The sequence below is a fragment of the Pagrus major genome, chromosome 4 (genome assembly GCF_040436345.1).
Source record: "Pagrus major chromosome 4, Pma_NU_1.0".
In the NCBI taxonomy this organism is placed as follows: Eukaryota; Metazoa; Chordata; class Actinopteri; order Spariformes; family Sparidae; genus Pagrus; species Pagrus major.
In genome coordinates this window covers 28,587,556-28,605,875 of record NC_133218.1, presented here as the reverse complement: position 1 = coordinate 28,605,875, position 18,320 = coordinate 28,587,556, and the positions used below count along the sequence as shown (strand labels likewise).

The 18,320-nt window shown below is 42.2% G+C and overlaps 1 protein-coding gene across 1 annotated transcript; it reads right to left on the bottom strand.

The window, feature by feature from the left end:
* Positions 1-2,414: 2,414 nt before the first annotated feature.
* urb2 (URB2 ribosome biogenesis homolog) lies at positions 2,415-18,049 on the bottom strand. The gene is made up of 12 exons (XM_073465059.1): positions 17,994-18,049; positions 17,058-17,204; positions 16,628-16,804; positions 15,258-16,432; positions 15,008-15,146; positions 12,468-14,916; positions 12,027-12,187; positions 11,676-11,786; positions 10,436-10,678; positions 7,808-7,907; positions 6,628-6,761; positions 2,415-3,446 (listed from the first exon to the last, which is right to left on the bottom strand). The coding sequence occupies exons 2-12, from the start codon at positions 17,181-17,183 to the stop codon at positions 3,249-3,251; spliced, it is 5,013 nt and encodes a 1,670-aa protein (XP_073321160.1). The 5' UTR covers positions 17,184-17,204; positions 17,994-18,049; the 3' UTR covers positions 2,415-3,248.
* Between the last annotated feature and the right edge of the window lie 271 nt (positions 18,050-18,320).

The window sequence follows — 18,320 nt, the reverse complement described above, 5'->3', positions numbered from 1 at the left end:
GTCAAGCTGACATTGTTGAAAGCTGAAAAATATGTTTTTCTGTTTTGCAGCAGTCAGATCCACTCTCTCTGAGACAGCGCTCAGCAGGAACACCTTTGGCTAAACTGAAAGGTCCACTTCCTGTTCAATGCTTCAATCTGCCTCTGACATTTTCCATTTTAATGCTGACAAAATGTGATTTTGACGAGAGAGCAAAATGCCCGGCAGGCCAAGTCAGAAAATGCTATCAATACACACTTTGTGCCGAGCCTCCAAAGAGTCCCTGAAGTATTACACGCACACATATTTATTCATTGCTGCTCCCGCTGCGGTGGTCTGAAGAGGGACTCTTGTGTGTTTATCTTACCTACAGTAGTGTTAGAGCATGGATGGATGGAAGTCAAACTGAAGTTAGAGAGAGAGGGGTTCAGGAGTAAGCAACAGAGAAACAGATGTGCAAATTTAGCAGCACAGAGGTGAAAGAGGTTTTTCTCTTTTGCCCTTTGCCTTGGAGATCCTAAATAACTGTTATGAGGGGCTCAAATTCCCCCTGAAGAGGTTCAGCTTGGCTTTCAAGACCTCTTCCAGAAATAGAGAGAAGAGGCAACAAGGCTGTCTGCTGGCTGTGAGCTTGTCAGATTAACATGCTCGTATTTCATTATCATCAGTTTTAGTAATTCATTAAACAATTAAGACCAAGAATTAATCAAGGCTAATATTGCAATAAAGACTGATGATGTAATTCCAGATGGAGGTAATGATACGAGCGAATATCCTGCCCAGTGAAGTGATTTATATTCCCTTCTATCAATTTGTGGCCGATTATATCTAACAGGTGTGGCTCTGTTGTTGCTATAAATATGAGCCATACACACACGTTTGTTCTTCAAAAGTGTAGTATAAAATAGTATTATTTTATGTAATTAACCAAATTTAAAGGGTAGCTCGTGGGTAGGATCGTGGGTAGTGTAGGCGCCAGTCCCAACGTGCGAATACTATAGCAGCTTGGTCAGTGGTAATGTCCAGTTAGACTTTCAAAATAAAGCTTGCTGACAAACAGCTCACTTATTATGACATTATAACTTTGGACTGTTCTCGACATTATCAAACTGTCATGGTTGGTTAGGTTTCAGCACCAAAACTTCTTGGTTAGGTTTAGGCTCCAAAAATACTTAAGGGAAAGATCATACTTTGGGTCAAAATAATTGTGAGGGAAACCAACAAAAATCCTGTCCTGCTGAGTCTTCACACCTCCCTCCTATAGTTTTTCTAGAACAAACAGGGGACAGATGAGTCGGAACAAAACAAAAGTGTCCAACACTTCTGAGAACTGCCATTTCGTGTCTGATCTGTTCACTAAATGCCTCATTTGTGAAGCTTTTACTGAGGCAAAAGACTCTTTGAGGGACCATGGTTTTATAAACAATTTTTCCATTCTCCTGAGTTTTGCTTTGATAGTCTTGTTTTGTAAAATTAACATTTTTCCATTTCAAAGCATTTACATAAAAACCTCCAGGTAAAACACTGTCACATGTGAGAAGACAGTTTTAGCCAGTCTCAGATTAAACGCTGTGTTAGAGGAAAAAGAGAGGGTATACATGATCAGTGCAGGGACACTGGCGAGTCTGTTTTATTCATTTTAATATTTTCCACCATATTTGTCTGACAGCTACATCCACTGATTAGACTGAATGTAGTAGAGGTCCCCCAAATATTTTAATATAAGTAATGTAAATGAAATCATGAAAACCACAAGCTGTCACTTATACTGCCTGCCTTTCCATCAACAGCTCAGTTGATCCATTCAAAGTAAAATGAAACAAGTAGCCTTCAATTCATCTAAACATAAAGGATTGGAGGAGACAGCGTTTCTACTGGGGGCGTCGCACAGTTAAACATTTGCGGTAAAGGTTTGACACACCTTCATTAATGAAGAGGAGAGCTGTCTGCTAATTAGACAAATATTCTCTTTTAATAGCTGTACTCAACCTAAAGAGCACAGGACACCCACAGAAATGAGTTTCCCTTGAAATCAATGTCTTCAAATGAGAGTCGTGGTAACAGAAACAGTAGCATCTCTCTTAGTGTCTCTTTTCTTATGGAGGTTAATAAACGGCCCAAAAAAAAAGTCTGTGAGGGTCATTAAATCTAATTTATCATTTCCTCTTTTTATTTTACAGTAACAGCACTATGACTGCATTATTCTATAATTAATTGGTGTCCCTGCTTGGTGCCTAATAAAGCCAAGTCCATTAATCTGTTTTTTTCAGCCTCTGTACTAGAAATACTTCAGCAAAACAACACCACTCTGGGGGTTTTACAGCAGGCCTGGCAGCCCGACAGATTCATACAACGTACCTGCAACGCCCACGGCTTTGAACACAAAAAAACCCCCCCAAAATTTACTGTGCACAAAAGGACGCAACAAAACAGGCTTGAGACAACATTGTATTTGAATGTATCTTGTGTTAAATCATTAGGTTTTGGTGAAAAACAGCAATATAGAAAAGATACAGCATAATTCACACGTAAACATCCAGACTTTCTTCAGCAGTTCAATTAATTAATAATCATATCTGATGAAAACAAGTTTCATTAAACTGGAAAACAAACAACATTTTACACATCACTCATCACAATTGCAGTCAGAGGTCATTCTGATGAGGAAACACTTCAAACTCATTTCCTGTACTGACTCCATCACAGTCTAGAGCTCCTCCCAGGAGGAGTCGCAGTACCTCCTGCTGTTTCTCCTGTGAGTCATGTGCTGTATGTTTATGGGAAAGGGTGTAACCAAACTCATCCACTTGTAGATAGCCTTGTGTGTGCAGAAAACAAATATTAACCAGTTACTGTTTATCAGGTGGTGCAATTGTGCTTTTAATGCCTGTAGGTCTGTTTACAATACACCACAGGCCTGTCTCCTTTTAACTGTTTTCAGCTTGATCTATTTAAATATCATTGTGTCTGTATATTGATTATTGTGCTGCGTTTAGGTACCAAATTCAAAGCAATACAGAAACCATCCAATTGTGTTATTTTTAACAAAAGACTGTCTCCAAGGAGACATAAAAATCTATGGAGAGCTTTGTTAGTGATAACTGTTTACACCCTGAATCCATAATATGATATCCACAAGCTGTAATATCTGATTTCCCATTCAAAAGCAGAAATAACATATAAACACAGTATTTCCATTTATTTAAATTTGTTCTAACAATATTAAATTGAAAACGGCACCAAAGGTTGACGATGCTTGTTGTTGCAGGTCAAACTGTGTACTTGTCTTCTCCTTGCCTCTGGGCTTTGTGGTAGTGGGTGTAGCTGCCGTACAGCTCGTTGAACACCTCTCTGACTCCCATCTGCAGTCCGGCCGTCAGAAACTTGGTGTCCTGCTCCATACAAAGGTCCAGAATCCGGTAGATCCCCTCTGTTAGATGCAGCTTAATGTCGGGTCGCAGAGTAACCTGGAGAGGCAAATAAGAGGGCAGTTTTGATAAAGGAGAAGAAGGCTGAGGACACATTAGGCAAAAGACAGGAATTAAAAATGCAGCCAAAGGCAAGAAGGATCAAACATAGTTCATATTGGTTTAATAAATCATGTTCTTGTGTCACAGGTTGAAATTCCAATAGGCTTAGTTAAACGAGGCAGTGATGCTCCTTCACACATGAGAGTCATTCCTGCTTCCCCATTTTCCTAATGCATGTTAACAAAACCACGTTTTCCCCTTACTTATTTAATTAATTAATGGACACATGATACTGTGTGTCGACATTCAGCCCGTGGGAGAGCCTGAGGCACGCATATGAAGCCACAAATTATGTGCCACCAGAACAGTTCAATATACATTTATGTCACACAGCTTCATCAGCATACGCTAATCCGGGCAAAATGTACGTGTATGCAAATGTTAAGAGCAGAACTACAAAGAGACGACACTTACGTTCAATTTATTACTCCAGCAAATATTCAAAGAGACAAATGGATGGGAGGGTTAGTTAGAGAGAGATAGTAATCCATAATGCTGGATTTAAACCGTCAGGGGTATCAGAAAACAGAACTTCCAAAGGGGATCAATTAATTATCTTAATGGTATTCAGCCTATTGTCAAAAAATCTAAGTGGACAGCATCACTTTTTAACCATGTTGAGGTTCAGATCTGAAACTCAATACAGAATATTGTCAAGTGACCCAGATCCATACAAGATCCATCTGATCCTGTGTGCGTGCCCTCATACTTCACATCTCCTTGTGTGACAGAAGCAGACAACCAACACACAATGTGCTCGTGGATCCACACACATAACAACACAATAGACACAATAGACAACACCGCCTTTTTTTGCTCAGCGAACCGTGCACATCAAGCCAGGGGAAAATTCAACCATGTCTGCTCATTCATCCCTGTTACATTATACCACTGCAGGCAGACAGGTGCTACACACCATGACCTGATGACTTGTATAGTTGGCTGCCCTCAGACCTCTGTGCTGGTAACTGTACCTGACTGTAAATGATTAATATACCTGGTTGACATAATGGCAGGGTTCACATCATAAAGGAAAAAGCCTATTATGGGTTTTCTGTAAACAAAGCTAACTTATCAAATGTCATGTGGAGCAGTAGTTTGCCAAAGTTACAGTAACTGGAACGACTGTCCAAATACCTGGTGTTGCTTTTCCAGGGACAGCTCCTCTGTTGCTCCTCCGGAGGTTTCTACCACTTTGGTACATTTTTGTGGATTTTTTCTTATCCCTACTTCAGGTCTTAAGATAGACAGTGAAACATGCCGTACACACTGTGAAGCTCCCTGAGATAAACTTGAGATTCTGGACTGTGTAAATAACCAAGACTGTAACGAATCGGCTAAATTACAACACATCAGGTTAGATTAGCACATACAAAATCTAATTGTTTTTACCTTATTAAAGGCTTTGTCTCCTGTACCTTAGGTCCCTTTGCAACCTAGAAACTAGAAACAAGGATTCTTGCAAAACAAAGTAAACTTTGTTTCATATATAATCAATATTTCATGTTTACTACAGTCTTTCTGTTCTTCGCAACTAGCCAGGTAAAGAAAAGACATATCTCATTGTCATGTTATAGCTTTGTTTTATTTATTTTTTAATAAAAATCTAAGATAAGTCTTCAATGTTGCGTAATTTTTTCCCCGTGATATCAAAAATGGTACCGGATATTAATATTTTTCAATAGACTCCTTAATTCATCCCCAGATTTCATTTGTCCAACCCGTTAAAGTCACCGACCAGGTGACAGGCACTAAGAATAACTATAATGCTTATGTAGGTCATAAAGAGGTATCAATAATAAATTGAGACCGTTTCATAACCTGTTAAAAGTAACTTGTAGTATGTTTAACTAAAAATAGAAGTATATAGTAAGTATATTTAAATAAAGTCACATTTAAAGGGGAACAGTTTCATAAAGTTTGTCTGTGGCTCCAGAGAGGGCTGTGCAAAGTCTGATTGGGTCTGAAGACTACAAGTTTGAAAATGTTGGCAAAAAAAAGCTGGCATTGTGGGGTTAGAAACAAGTGAGCTTACTCTGTAGTCCATTCCTCATCTCTGAGGATATGTTCGCAACAACTAGCATAACACACTAGGATCTCTGCTCGAATTGTTGAGCTTGAGTTGTGTTTTTGGATAAGGAGGGCACCAGGTTTTGACAAGGAAGAACACATAAAATAAAAAAGATTAAATCTCTGGTTCTACTGCATCAATTCTGACCGCTTTTTCTTTAAACTGTCTGCCGTGAGTCCGAAAACATTATAGTGTGTGTTCAATCAAAATGATAAATTGGTGGAATGCTGCTATTAAAACAGTTTTTTAATAGAACAGCCACTTTAATATCAAGACAAGTGTCCAAATTCATAAACTTCACCGGCATAAAAATTGCACTCTCTAACTGCTGCTCCACTCTGGACTAATAACACCTGGCTGCTGCATGGAAAGTTCAGTTCGGGCAAGAAGCCATCAGAAACAGTTCTGACACAGAGATGGCTAAATTAACCCTGACTTACAGAAAGAGGTCTCCTTAAAAAACCTCATTAAAAGCACAATATCAAACCAATTTTAGGATTATAAAAGGTGACTCACACAGAGCTCAGAGACTCCAAACACCTGTTTCTCACCATTTCTGTCTGCCTGTCTGCCTGCCTGTCTGTCTGGATGGATGCTCACGTCTTCCTCTCTATGTGTGACTCTGCTGGAAACTGCTGAGTAAGATTGGCGTCATGTTAAATACAGTGTGGTGGCAGCAGAGAGGAGCCGCGTTCACAAACCAGACATGACTCACTGCTCTGAGGGAACATCCAGCCTAAAGCTCCATACCAGCACACTGGAGTTACAGTAATCCTGGACCCGTTCACTCAGATTTGTGAACATCTAAAAATCTGGCCAATGAAAATACTTCCCATCGCTGCTTCTGAGCGTCAGACATCTCCGTCACTCTGCTCGACCAAATCTTGCCAGCTCAACACGCACCACCAAGCAAACTAGGCTGGATCAAAGGATCAGCTGAGATCCTGCTGCCTCATTCACACAGCTGTGGAAAATCACTCGGGATGACAGATGGCTTCAGATAACCGTGTTGACTGTATGTTACTATGACTGTATGAGTGCTTGTACCTTCTGCAGCTCTGTGACGTACTGAGCCACCATGAAGGCCGACAGTGTGGTGAAGCTCTCAGCTGTGGCAGCGATGTGAGAGTACATCCTCTCTATCAGTCTGGAGCACTGGAGATAAACATCACCGTCTGCACCTTTAAAAAAACAGATTGATGTTAGTTAATTTACCTGTTTACATGTGACAGACTTGTTGTACTTTAATTGAACTATTAACGCTTAAAAGTTTGTTTAGAAGGCAAAGTAATAAATCAACATGGAGGTCATGAAAAAATTAGGTTATTAAAAGGAACAGAGAATAGGATGCATGTCCAGAAATAAAGCAACACAGTGAAAATTACAGATAATCTTACAACTTGTTGGCTTGTCAGTAATAATTTCTGTGTTGACTAAGTAGAGATTTCTGCAACAGATGTCTGCAGTTTACGGATTTGGACTGTAAAATTTGTGAACGTTCCCTGTCTTAACATTTATGGAAAGTTACTACTGATGAGTAATTACCAGACACGGCCAACAGTGTGTGCCTGGGCATGACACCAAGTGCTTACCAGTTTGTCCAGTCATTTCCAGTAGCAGGAAACCGGTAGAAAGACCCATATTCCTTTTTAAGGTTTTAATACAGCATCAACCTGACTTTCAAGTTAATGAAATTGGATTTACACAGTTAAATATGTTCCTGATCTGATGTCGTCATTTTTTAAGGACAGAAGGGTGCCAAACCACAAGCCAAACCTGGATCAAACTGTATCTAATTTATAAAAAGAACAAACGGCAGATTGGCTTAGGGGTGCTGCTTCACAAATGGTGGTATTAAATAAAAGGTGCTCTTTGGATCGAAAGACATTTCATGAAACCAAAAAAAAGGGTTAGTCTTGTAGTCTTTACTTTGTGATCAATAAGTCATTACTGAAAAGTACAAAAGGTACACTGCTTTGCAAAAAAGAAAAACTATAATAAATGGACTTCTAAAGTGTAAAGTTTGTTTTTGGTTTCAGTTCATGTTATTTATTGACAATTTTTGAAAACATTTACGGGATATCAGATGAACTGAACTCTCAACTAACAGCTCTTCATTTACGCAGACAAAATCAGAATGTTTCTCTCCAAATTAAAATGTGTTTTCCCAAATTAATTCATGTCATATAACAAGTCTTCTTGTCTGAGACGGTGTCTGATGCGTTACCTGTGACACCGACGTCTCCTCTCTGCCGACCCTCCTGCATGATTGATGCCACCAGACGATGGAAGACATTTAAGAATGACGGAGCAGCGTTCAACATCACCTGGACACACAAGCAGGTATACGGTCTCAAAATTATTTATACAGTCAAACATTCGTCAGGTTAGGATATTCAGTTATATGGAGGGATGGTACACTAAACCAAATGACTTCATAGTGAATGACTGCCTATTCACAGCTCTAATAGCTTTCACATGAATCCTGCTCTGCCAGGTGTCCTGCTGGTTCCATCTTTCCAAATACTGTAATGTATTTGAGTGGAGAAAGAGTGGTCCACACCCTCAGAAAAAAAAACGCTGAATATGTAGGTTAAATTAAAAGGAAATATGTAGAAAATTATAGGGGAAATGAAAAGTTTTAGGACGTTAGAAGTTGTACAGAGGAAACCTTTTTAAATTTGGCCAAAAACAGTCCTGCATTATGCATCTACCTCCTCATTTTCACTGCTTGAGTCATAACAGAGCAGCCATAAACTTACACAGTCCAAAAAATGACTGAAGGTAAGAGTTGGACTCCCACAAGAACTACGTTTGCATTTCTGTTCATACCTCCCTCCTCCTCTCCCTCTCTGTTCTCCATTCAAGGCCTACAGTGGAGTGAGGGAGGATGAAGAGAGAGAGAATATAAACGAGGAGGTGATGTCACCAGCCCTGGTTGGGGCTCAGTAATGGTTTCCATCGACTTAAACCTGCTCCATGCCAACCTTCACCGCTTGCCAGCTCCCCTACCTCTCCTCTCTACCTCCCCTCCGCTGTCCTATCACACCTCCTTTCTCCAGCTCACTCCCCCTTTTTCTGCTTTGTCCTGAAACTTCCCTCGTGCATCGCATTCAAATCACCTCTCTGTCTTTTGTTCTCCATCCACTGCTGCTTCTCTCAGCTCTTCATCACTTCTTTTTTTTATTCTCCTCTCTTCCTCTATAAATGTACTCTCATTTCCTTCCTCGCCTCCCCCCACTCCCTCTCTGCCGCTCTCCTTTACCGCTGTGTTTTGTCCCCGCAAACATCTGATATCAGTTAACTGTTTTTTCCCGGTTTCATTCAATGCAGCTGCCCCGCTTCAGTCACACTATGTCGCTGTTACATACCGAAAATCTGTCAACATTTCAAAAAGAAAGAAACAAAAAAATTATCACATTAACACCATTACCATATGAATGAAGCTGGTGAACCAAACAAAAGGCTTTGTGTGGGCTGGAATGTGGATTTAAAAGTTTTATACTTCTAGTTAAGCGTCTTTCTGTATGGAAAAATGTTGTTCTTTTTTGACACTCTGGGCGCAACGCAGGCCACTCCAGCATAAGCTGGAAATTTGGATGTTTTGTGGTTTTCGTGCAGCTGCAGCATGACTCTGGTGAGCTGCAATATCCTTTTGTTTTAAGCAACATTCCCCGAGGCATCCTGTGGCTCAGCAGCGAAGTTTAAGGCACATACCACATTTTCTTCAAAATCATGGATTCAAACCAGCAGCCTTGACCTCTAATAACCTTTATTACACAAGTGCGTAGGTTTGGGTCCACAAGTGTGTGCGTCTGTGTGGGAGGGTATTTTAACAAGTAAGTATACTGACAAAAAGCTAAGTAAAATGCTAAATTGCTGAAGACCTGATCATTTTTGGTAAGTATTATGTTATGTTATAAAAATGCTGACAATAAATGTTTAAACTTCATGATAAAATGTCTTCTACTGATCTTTAATACAGAGAGTCTTTCTCTCTATTACCTTTGGTTGATGGAATTTATTACAGAGGAAGGTGTTTCTGCTATTTAGTCTACCATCAATAATATAAATGGTTTGGACATGGTGTCATATAATAAAATCAGTATGACACAGCAGGGCTAAAGGTGCAGATGAATGTTTTTCTTCATTTATATCACAGCGCATGCTTCAATAAAATAAAATAAATAAAGTTACAAATTGCTGATGTTTAAAATGTTTCCAATAACCAAATCAACCTCAAGCCGCTAAACACTGACAAATTAATCTACAGAAAGTGTGTTTATAAGCTAATATTTGTTTAAGGGGAACTGTCTGCACACCCAGTTTGTGTTTGTGAAAAAATATTTTTATAGATTACATTGTTTTTTGTAAATCAGACTGCTAAATTTTAGGTGCACCAGTGCAACCAATGAAAATGCTTAGTCGTACTTGACAGGTTTTTGGGAGAATGTCAACCAAAACAGATGCTCCCTGGAGCCCTCCACAGTGTTGGATTAGACTGCATTACTTTTATATTTTTTTGGAACAGTCTCTCTGTCATCTCTAAAATACTCTTTTCCCCTGCCACATTTGTGCTGAAACTATCTGTTGCTACGTGTATGGATATACCAAATGTGTTTATACCACTCCCATTTATATCTGTTGTTATTTCTTTGAATACATTCCCACATCTTGTTGCAGGAGAAAAATGAGCCATCTGAATTTAATCTAATCTGATTTTTTAACACTCTCCACACCACCTAAAAACATTTCCATACTATTGCAACTAAAATAAATCACGACATCCTTTTCTCATTCATCTCCAACTTGACTTCCTCCCTCCACCACCCCCGACTCATCTGCGTCTTCGTACCTGAGGATGACACTGGATGATGGCAAACAACGCCTCATGAACAGCCAGGAACGTCGATTGGTAGACCAGTGGGGTCAAGTGTTCGAGGGGCACCGACTGGAGCGCTCCAAGGACCAAGATCACATGATGAGGGTTGGTGATGAGTCCCTCGCCATGGCGCACCAGTGATGTCATTGACATTACCGTAGGAACAGTGAAGGGGAGCGTCAGAGAGACGTCCTGACTGGACGATCTCACCAAGAACTGTGACACAGAAAGATACACAGAGACAGTTAGAGATTAAACATTAAAGGTGGCTCTTTTCTTTTCAAGTGTTCATTCAAGTGTAAGGCATGACAGTGCCACTGTGAGCCAGCAGCACAATACAAAATTGCAAAATGGAATTCAGCCATCATTAATGGATTACAGCGAACGAGCTCTATGGAGCCATTTCATTTTTTACCATTGTTTTTTACGTTTTAAAACAAGTCCTCATCTACTTCAGCTATTTAGAGAAATGCGGCTGCTCTATTTTGCTGTGAAACTCCATAAATGTTTTGTGGACTATAAAAGTTGACCTTCCATCAGCATGGCGGTGAGTAGATAATGACTGAATTTTCATTTTTGGGTGAACTGTTCCTTTGAATTTAGACGATTAAGACTTTTAAGTGGGCGAGAGGAGGCTGGATGAAGTATACAAACAACAGATGAGACAGATGAAGGACATATGGGCATAATGAGTGTGGGTCAAAGAGTCAGAAAAGCATGTTTAGAATATTAAAGTACTCTGTGTGTGTGTGTGTGTGTGTGTGTGTGTGTGTGTGTGTGTGTGTGTGTGTGTGTGTGTGTGTGTGTGTGTGTGTGTGTGGTTAAGCAGATTGCTGTGTCGTCTGTCTGCTCCACCCAACAGGCCTGATGGAAAACACATTGGCCAAAAGAGCCTCAGTTGATGTGACACTGAACAGGCATCCCACCGGAAACAGACAGACAGACAGGCATTGTCGTTTGGCTGCTGAGTCACTTAAGGCGGCTGTCACACGTACTTCCAGCACACTGTCACTAAATAATTACTGATGTGGGGCCAGAGAACATACTGTAAATTATTCTTACCATGTTACTGTCCTCTGCTTATCTTGCCATGTCTGTGAAGCTATACTGAGAAGTCTTGTTTAAGCGTTTCTTTTTATCTGCACATTGAAACTGATTTTTTCATGGGTTTCCTGTATATGACTCTGCGTTTGTGTGTGTGTGTTTTCCTCACCACCATGGCAGATATAATCTGTGGTGCAAAGAGCCACAGAGCTTTAGAGCAGGACTCAGGTAACTGACATCCGGACAGCAGCTTAATGATGATTACTGCAGAAAGCACCTCCTGGAAAACAGTAAAGGAGAAGCTAGAGTGAGAAGACAGTTCATCTGCTAGATATTTAATGTCACAGCAAATATGATTTATTGTGGGGGGAAAAAAAACACAGAATCTCCCTCTCATTATCTTAAACAGTTTTCATATAAAATACTGGAATAACATCTCTGAAAAAAGATTAAATTAGACAAAATGTCAACAGTTTCTGGGATCTTTACACATGAATGAATTGACTGGTGAAGATCTTACCTTGTAGTTTCCTGCCCTCAGCTGGCCAGTGTCCAGTCCTTCTCTGATCAACAGCAGCAGCAGGTTGAACTGGCCTGTTGTACTTTTCTCCACCAGGTGGTGTAGCAGCTCCTGCACAGCAGGCTCCAGCTCACAAACGTCATTCGAAGACAGCCAAGAAGCTGAAAGCAAAGAGAAAGTGTGACATTTAGGATAAAGACCCCATTTATATACATGAACTGGGGTAGAATATTAGAGACATATTTCAATATACAGTATAACGCTTAACTGAGGTCCAATACTAAAAATAAGTGCTATATGATGAAGCTTATGTCTGCTAAATTGTCTGGAACAGCTGGTGTTATGTGAATATTTGCAATATTCAGAGGTAATAAATGAAAAAAAAAAACACTGACTGATTGCACAGGTGAATCATATGTTTGTTTTAATGTGTCTATGTACCTGCCAGTAGTCTGTGAATAGTCTGCAGTATTCTCATGTACAGCTCATCCAACTCCTTTCCTCCTGTCTTCTCCTCTCCTTGCTCCTCCATCTTCCTCACTACTTTATAGAAAGCAGACAAGAACTGGAGAGAGGAAACCAGGAAGTCCATGGGTCTGTGGGCAGAACTGATTTCTTTGAGGATCTGATGGCAGAAGCCCTGATAGAGGCTCATATGACTCAGCTTGGTGTCCTTTGGCCTATTCTCTTCCTTAACTGAGCGTGAGGACAGTTCACAGTGCAGCATGACTGTGACAACTTCCACTACAAAGGCTTGACCAAGGATGCTGGCTGGCTGACTAACAGTCCGGGAGTTCATTATGGACTCAACAGCTGGTCCCAGCGAAGCAGTCGTTCTTGTGAGCATTTGCGTCAAAGTTTGATCCATTTGTTCACTCTTCCCTAGGTTAGAAGACAATGCCTGGCAGAAAGAGGTCAGCAACGCCAGCAGGAGATGAACAGACATAATGGAGGCTCCTGGGTCTGCTTTACCTGATGTAACTGCTGCACTGGGTCCCAAAATTTGTCTGCTTGCCATTTCCTTACTGGTAAGATAGGATCCGAACTGGTCCAGGTTGAGTCGAACGCTGCTGTTTCTGGTTATAATCAACTGGACTAAGCACTTGATGAAGCCCTGAACTGCTTTGATTAAATCCAACCAATCAGGGCTGGGTGTGGCTTGAAATCTTCCATTGTTGCTATGCCAGAGGAGAGAAGACACTACAGCTTGCAGCAGAGCGCCACCATGGATGAGTTTCAAAACACTTTGAAAGTTTCTACCTTCCAGGAGACAACTCAGAGTTCTCAGCAGATTCGCCAGGAACACGGCATCATCTCCAGATTCAGGAGGGTTCGCAGTCAGCTGCTCTGACTGCCCGGTGGTGGAGGTGAGCGTGAAGAGGAGGAGGAGGAAAACAGAGGAGAGATCGTCAGAGTTCATCCCATCTGGGTTTAGTTGTGTTAAGATTTGGAGTAAGTTGGCTAATGTCTTGCTCTGTGTGTGAGTCAGAAATACAACTCCCTCTCTGTTCTTTGAGGAAGCCAATATATCCTCAACTATAGTTTTGTTTTCCTCAGAAGAGTTTGCTTTCTCCTGAAACTTCAGGAGTGTAGGACAAACTGTGGGTGCAGGTGCCTCCTTGAGGACCCCAATGATACTTTGTGTGAGGGAATGAACTGTGGCAGAGAACAGTGAAGGCAACTCGATAAGAACGGGGCTTTGGAGAAGCTGTGAAGATATGAGGGAGACGGTCAGACAGCCGGGCAGCCGGTCTGTCCCTTTGTCTGTCTGTCTGCTGAGGAATGAACTGACGAGAGCATCTGCTACTTGTCCCACATCTTCTCTGCTCAGGTAGGGAACAATCAAAGGCAAATTGGATGTGATAAGATACCAGTGTGCTACAAGGTAGGAGCCAGCATTCACGCTCCCATACTGCCCGTCCCATACCTGCTCTCCCTCCAGCCTCACCTCAAACTCTGATTTCGCCAAAATAAACTGGGCTGCCCTGTTTAGCGGTGCAACAACGCTGGGTTCAGAAGGTAAGGAGGTATCTAACAAAACTTTCTTCATCTGCTGTAAAGTGAGGAGTTTGAGCAGCAAACAGCTCATGGGGCTGCAGGATGGTGGTAGACTTTCTAGAAGGGTTAGGACTGGTGCACATCCTTCAGTCTCACTCTCCGCTCTTGATTGGGCTGAGTCTAGAGGTGTGTATTTGGTGCAGTGGATATGGAAGAGCGTGTCGACTTCCACCAAGGTGTATTTGAGGAGGAGAGCGGCCTCCTGGGTGTTCTGTTCCCACAGTGTTCCCGTTTTAGACTCTGAGAGCTTCTCTGGCTCTTTGTGGTCTAAATTCTTTTTGCCTTTCCTTGGGGTACTTTGAACTGAACTTGTATTTGTTTTTACAGCCTTCTTTTCGGTTGACAACAGATGCAGTAGCTCCTTCACTACCTGTTGCATCTCCTCCATCATGCCCTGACTCTTCCTGACAATGGGAAGAGGAGAGGCGTTGTCAAGAGTCTTCAGACTGAACAAAACAACATGAAGCAGTTGGCTGAGGGAGAACAGCTTCAGAGATGCATCGTCTCTCTCCTGGTCAATGTTTAGTTCTTTATTCGTCCCTTTCTCTCCTCCTCCATCAATCTCCATTTTCTCTGCCCCTCTTTCCTCCTTCACCAGCTCAGGTAGTATATACCTCCTGATGCTCTCCAACACTGATGAGCAGATCTCTAGGCCTTGGGAAGGGGGAGTGTCAAGAAGACAAGTTCTCAGCATGGCAGAGGTGCCCTCAGACAGCAGAGGAGGTCGGAGGTGGTCCAGGGCCGGCTGACAGATCACAGACAGGAGCTCAGAGAAGAGGCGAGGCAGCTGACGGAGCTTAGTGTAGGTCTGGAGGAGACTGCACACCATAGCCTGTTGGGGAAACAAACATTTTGTCTCAGTCAAAACTAATGTCTTACACATTCTACCATTTCTATTTTTAAGTAATGGTTGAATCAAGAACCTGTCTGGCCCGTTGCACTCGTGCTTCCATGCATTCAGAATTAACCCAGGCTGACGACAACAGCTGGTCCAGGTCTGGTTCAAGGATCAGATGGTTGAGACCCAACAGCACCTTTAAACAGCGGTACCATGCTGGGATGCTGAAAGATAAGACAGGACAAGTTGTCACAAAAGACATGACTTGTAATTTCAATTAATTTGATCAATCACATCACATCAAGACCAGTGTTTTGTTTTTGTTTTTTTTTTACCTTGACTGGGTCTGGTTGAAGAGCATTTCTCCCATGGCTCTGTAAAAGTTGAGCTGGACCTCTCCATGTCTGATCCTATCTGCTGCTACATTGTAAATACCAGCAGACAGAGCCTGGCTCAGCAGGGACTCCACAGCCAGCAGAGCCAGGCTCCAGCTCTCTGGGGAGCAAAGGGAGGCTGAGGGAGACTTAGGCCCAGGGGACACAGAGACTGACTGGTCTGCTTTGGCAGATGAGGAAGATTGTCCATCAAGGCCTAAGTCCAAGATCGGGACCAACCTGGTGAGGAAATAGAAACACAGCATCCTGTGTGCTTCCTCGCTTTCTCCTCTCCCTTTTCCGTAGCTTTCCAGAAAGAACTTAAACAGCAGAGATAACGTGTTTGACTTCACAGTGTAGTGTAGGGCCGGCTCACAGTAGCCCTGAGCACTTAGTTTGGAAAGTATGGCACTGACTGGCTTCAAGGGGCCTTTTGCCCCTCCAGAACCACGTTTCCCAGAATCCTCTTTAGATGGAAGGAGCTCCTCTTTGTATGAGGTCAGGTGCTCAGAGGGGAAGAGAGCCAACTGAAGGATGGAGTCTATCTTGATGCGGATGTCTCTGCACAGCTGCAGACGGAGACGCAGATGTGTGTGAGAAGGTGCAAATTCCCCGGAAGTGAGCAGGTGTCTGAGAAGTACTAACGTCTGGCTCAGCTGATTGGTTACCACAGTAAAAACTCTGTTAGGATTGGCTTGTTGTCGCTGAACTGACAAATAACATGTCAGCACCTGAAGCAATACGTCAAACAAATTAGCGGAACGGAGGTTTTCCTTTGGCTTGGAGGGGGGTTTATCAGCATCTAATTCTGGCTGATCTCGAGGACTTTCAGTGATTGGCTCGACTTGGGAACTGACCAAGTCGCTAATGGGCTGAGTTTGAAGACTCTCAGTCATCACCTCATCTTCAGATTCAGCCATTATGGGTGAGTGTGTGAGTAATGGCTGCTGGAGCTCCCAGCAGGCCAGAGCGCAGAGCTTAGCCAGGAGACTGACCATGAGCTCATACTTGGTGGTGAAGACAGATGAGAGTGCAGGAGAAGAGAGAAGACCCTGACACACACTCAGTATGGTGGACGCACACACTGGTGACTTGGAGCCAACACACGCACACTCCTGGAGACGCTCAAGCAGCAGCTGGAGGGAAACAGACAACAGAGATTTCAATAAAGCCTTAATGTATCAATACTACTCTAATATGTGATAATGTAGAAGACAATCACAAAGGCCCTGTTGGTAACATCAGGTATGAAAAGGATCAAAAAGAAGAATTAAAAAGATTCTGTGTTGCTCTAGATTTGTGGTGTTTTTATTTAAGTATTGCCAGAATACCTGTGCCATGTTGAGCCTCAGGCTGATGGTCTTGCCCTGCTTGAGAAGAGTGTGGAGCTTCCTGCTGTGAAGCAGATCATCCAGGTAACACCACAGTCCTTCCAAAACATTCTGAGAAAACTCCACCTTCTTATTGTACCAGCCTGTCAGAGCGTGGGTGCACCAGTCCAACAGCACCTACAGAGAAAAACAGTCAAGACAGACATGAACAAAGAGATGGTTGACATGTAAATAGTATTAAAATCATTCAAACAGCCAGTCTTTTTTTTTCAACTATCCCAGGAACTGACGATGAGAGATTTTGGAATGAATGAACAGCAATCAACAAAAGGTGCAAAAAGACACCATGGCACCACATTAAACCAGGCAAAAGGTATCATTATCACTCTACGAAGACACAAACATCTTCAAACCCAACTTCAGCGGTTACCTGTTCCTTGTTGGGAAGCAGGCACTGAGTGGAGATCCAGGCAAATCGTGCCAACTTTAACTTGTCCTCCCACGGAGTCTGAGGACTCTTCAGTTTCAGATGGATACCTGAGTAGATGGCAGCCATCGCTGCAGCTGGTGCTACTGCCTACAGAAGAAGGATAGAGAAAAGGAGTCAGGGCCAGAGAGAGGGAACAAAAGACGGGGGGAAAGGTGAGAAGACCTAAATACTGGTATGTACATTAGGTTATTTCTCCTGTAAACACCTTAGACTGAGACACTGGCCTAGAGATAGAGTTGGTTCCCCTTCTGCCCACTTCTCATCAGGCAGTGATGGGTTAAATCCCACTACAATGATGACATGATTGTATTAGGGTGGTATTAAGTATTAATCCCATGTATCTGTGATAAACTACAGAGATGGGACTAGAGAACAGAGTAAGGAAATCTGTGTTTACATGACCCCAGAACTGGAAACTTAACATGAAGTGCATGCAAACCCAGGACAGTAAAACATCCACCCCCACCACACAGATATAACCCACAGTCACAGCTGTTTTCAATGTGGACACAGTTATGACAGGTCGCAGGTCATTAGACCAAAGCACCCCTCATCATTCACACCAGACCTGAACCTTAATTCAGGTTTAGATATATCTCGTGTAAATTCTCGAGTAACTTATATCTGAGCTTTCTGCTCCACATACATCTTTCATCTTCTCATCTGTTCAGGTCGGTCTGCTGCCCTCAGTGCAGACTAACATGCTTTACTGCTAGCTCAACGACAGCTAGCTACATAGCATACTTCTAGCCACATTTAAGCTAATACCCGGGCTTCTTCTCGTCTGCAGCCAAACAAACCATCAATACGCTTCAGTGTTAATTGTTTTAAAAAATAGTCACATGTACTTTGGCGGACTTTGCCAATTACACTTACGGCTTTTCAACCCGCACGTGCCTCCTGTTTTCAGATGCGGACGAACTTTCAACTTTCACCCCGCCGGCCAGGCAGAAGCAATCGAGGATCGATGTCGATGATCAGGCAAATATTCACTTTTCGCCTTCACTCACCACAGATCTTGGTAAAATATTACGTTTAACTGATGTTTATCTGATGATAATTCACTTATTCGATTTCAATGAGGTTTAGGGAACCTTTCAAACTCATTCATAAACCACTGGGTATTAACCATCGACTGTACCGGCGATCTGGGTTTGTTTGGTTATGCCTGGGAAAGTTTGCTTACATGATCAGCCATTGAAT

What these genes read in the sequence shown, in the direction of transcription:
- urb2 (XM_073465059.1), bottom strand. Translation starts at nt 17,183, where the DNA reads ATGGCTGCCATCTACTCAGGTATCCATCTGAAACTGAAGAGTCCTCAG. An exon ending in TGCTTCCCAACAAGGAACAG is followed by an intron (nt 16,805 to 17,057) that starts GTAACCGCTGAA and finishes TTTTCTCTGTAG; the next exon opens with GTGCTGTTGGACTGGTGCAC. An exon ending in AGGAGACGTCGGTGTCACAG is followed by an intron (nt 6,762 to 7,807) that starts GTAACGCATCAG and finishes GTTTTTTTAAAG; the next exon opens with GTGCAGACGGTGATGTTTAT.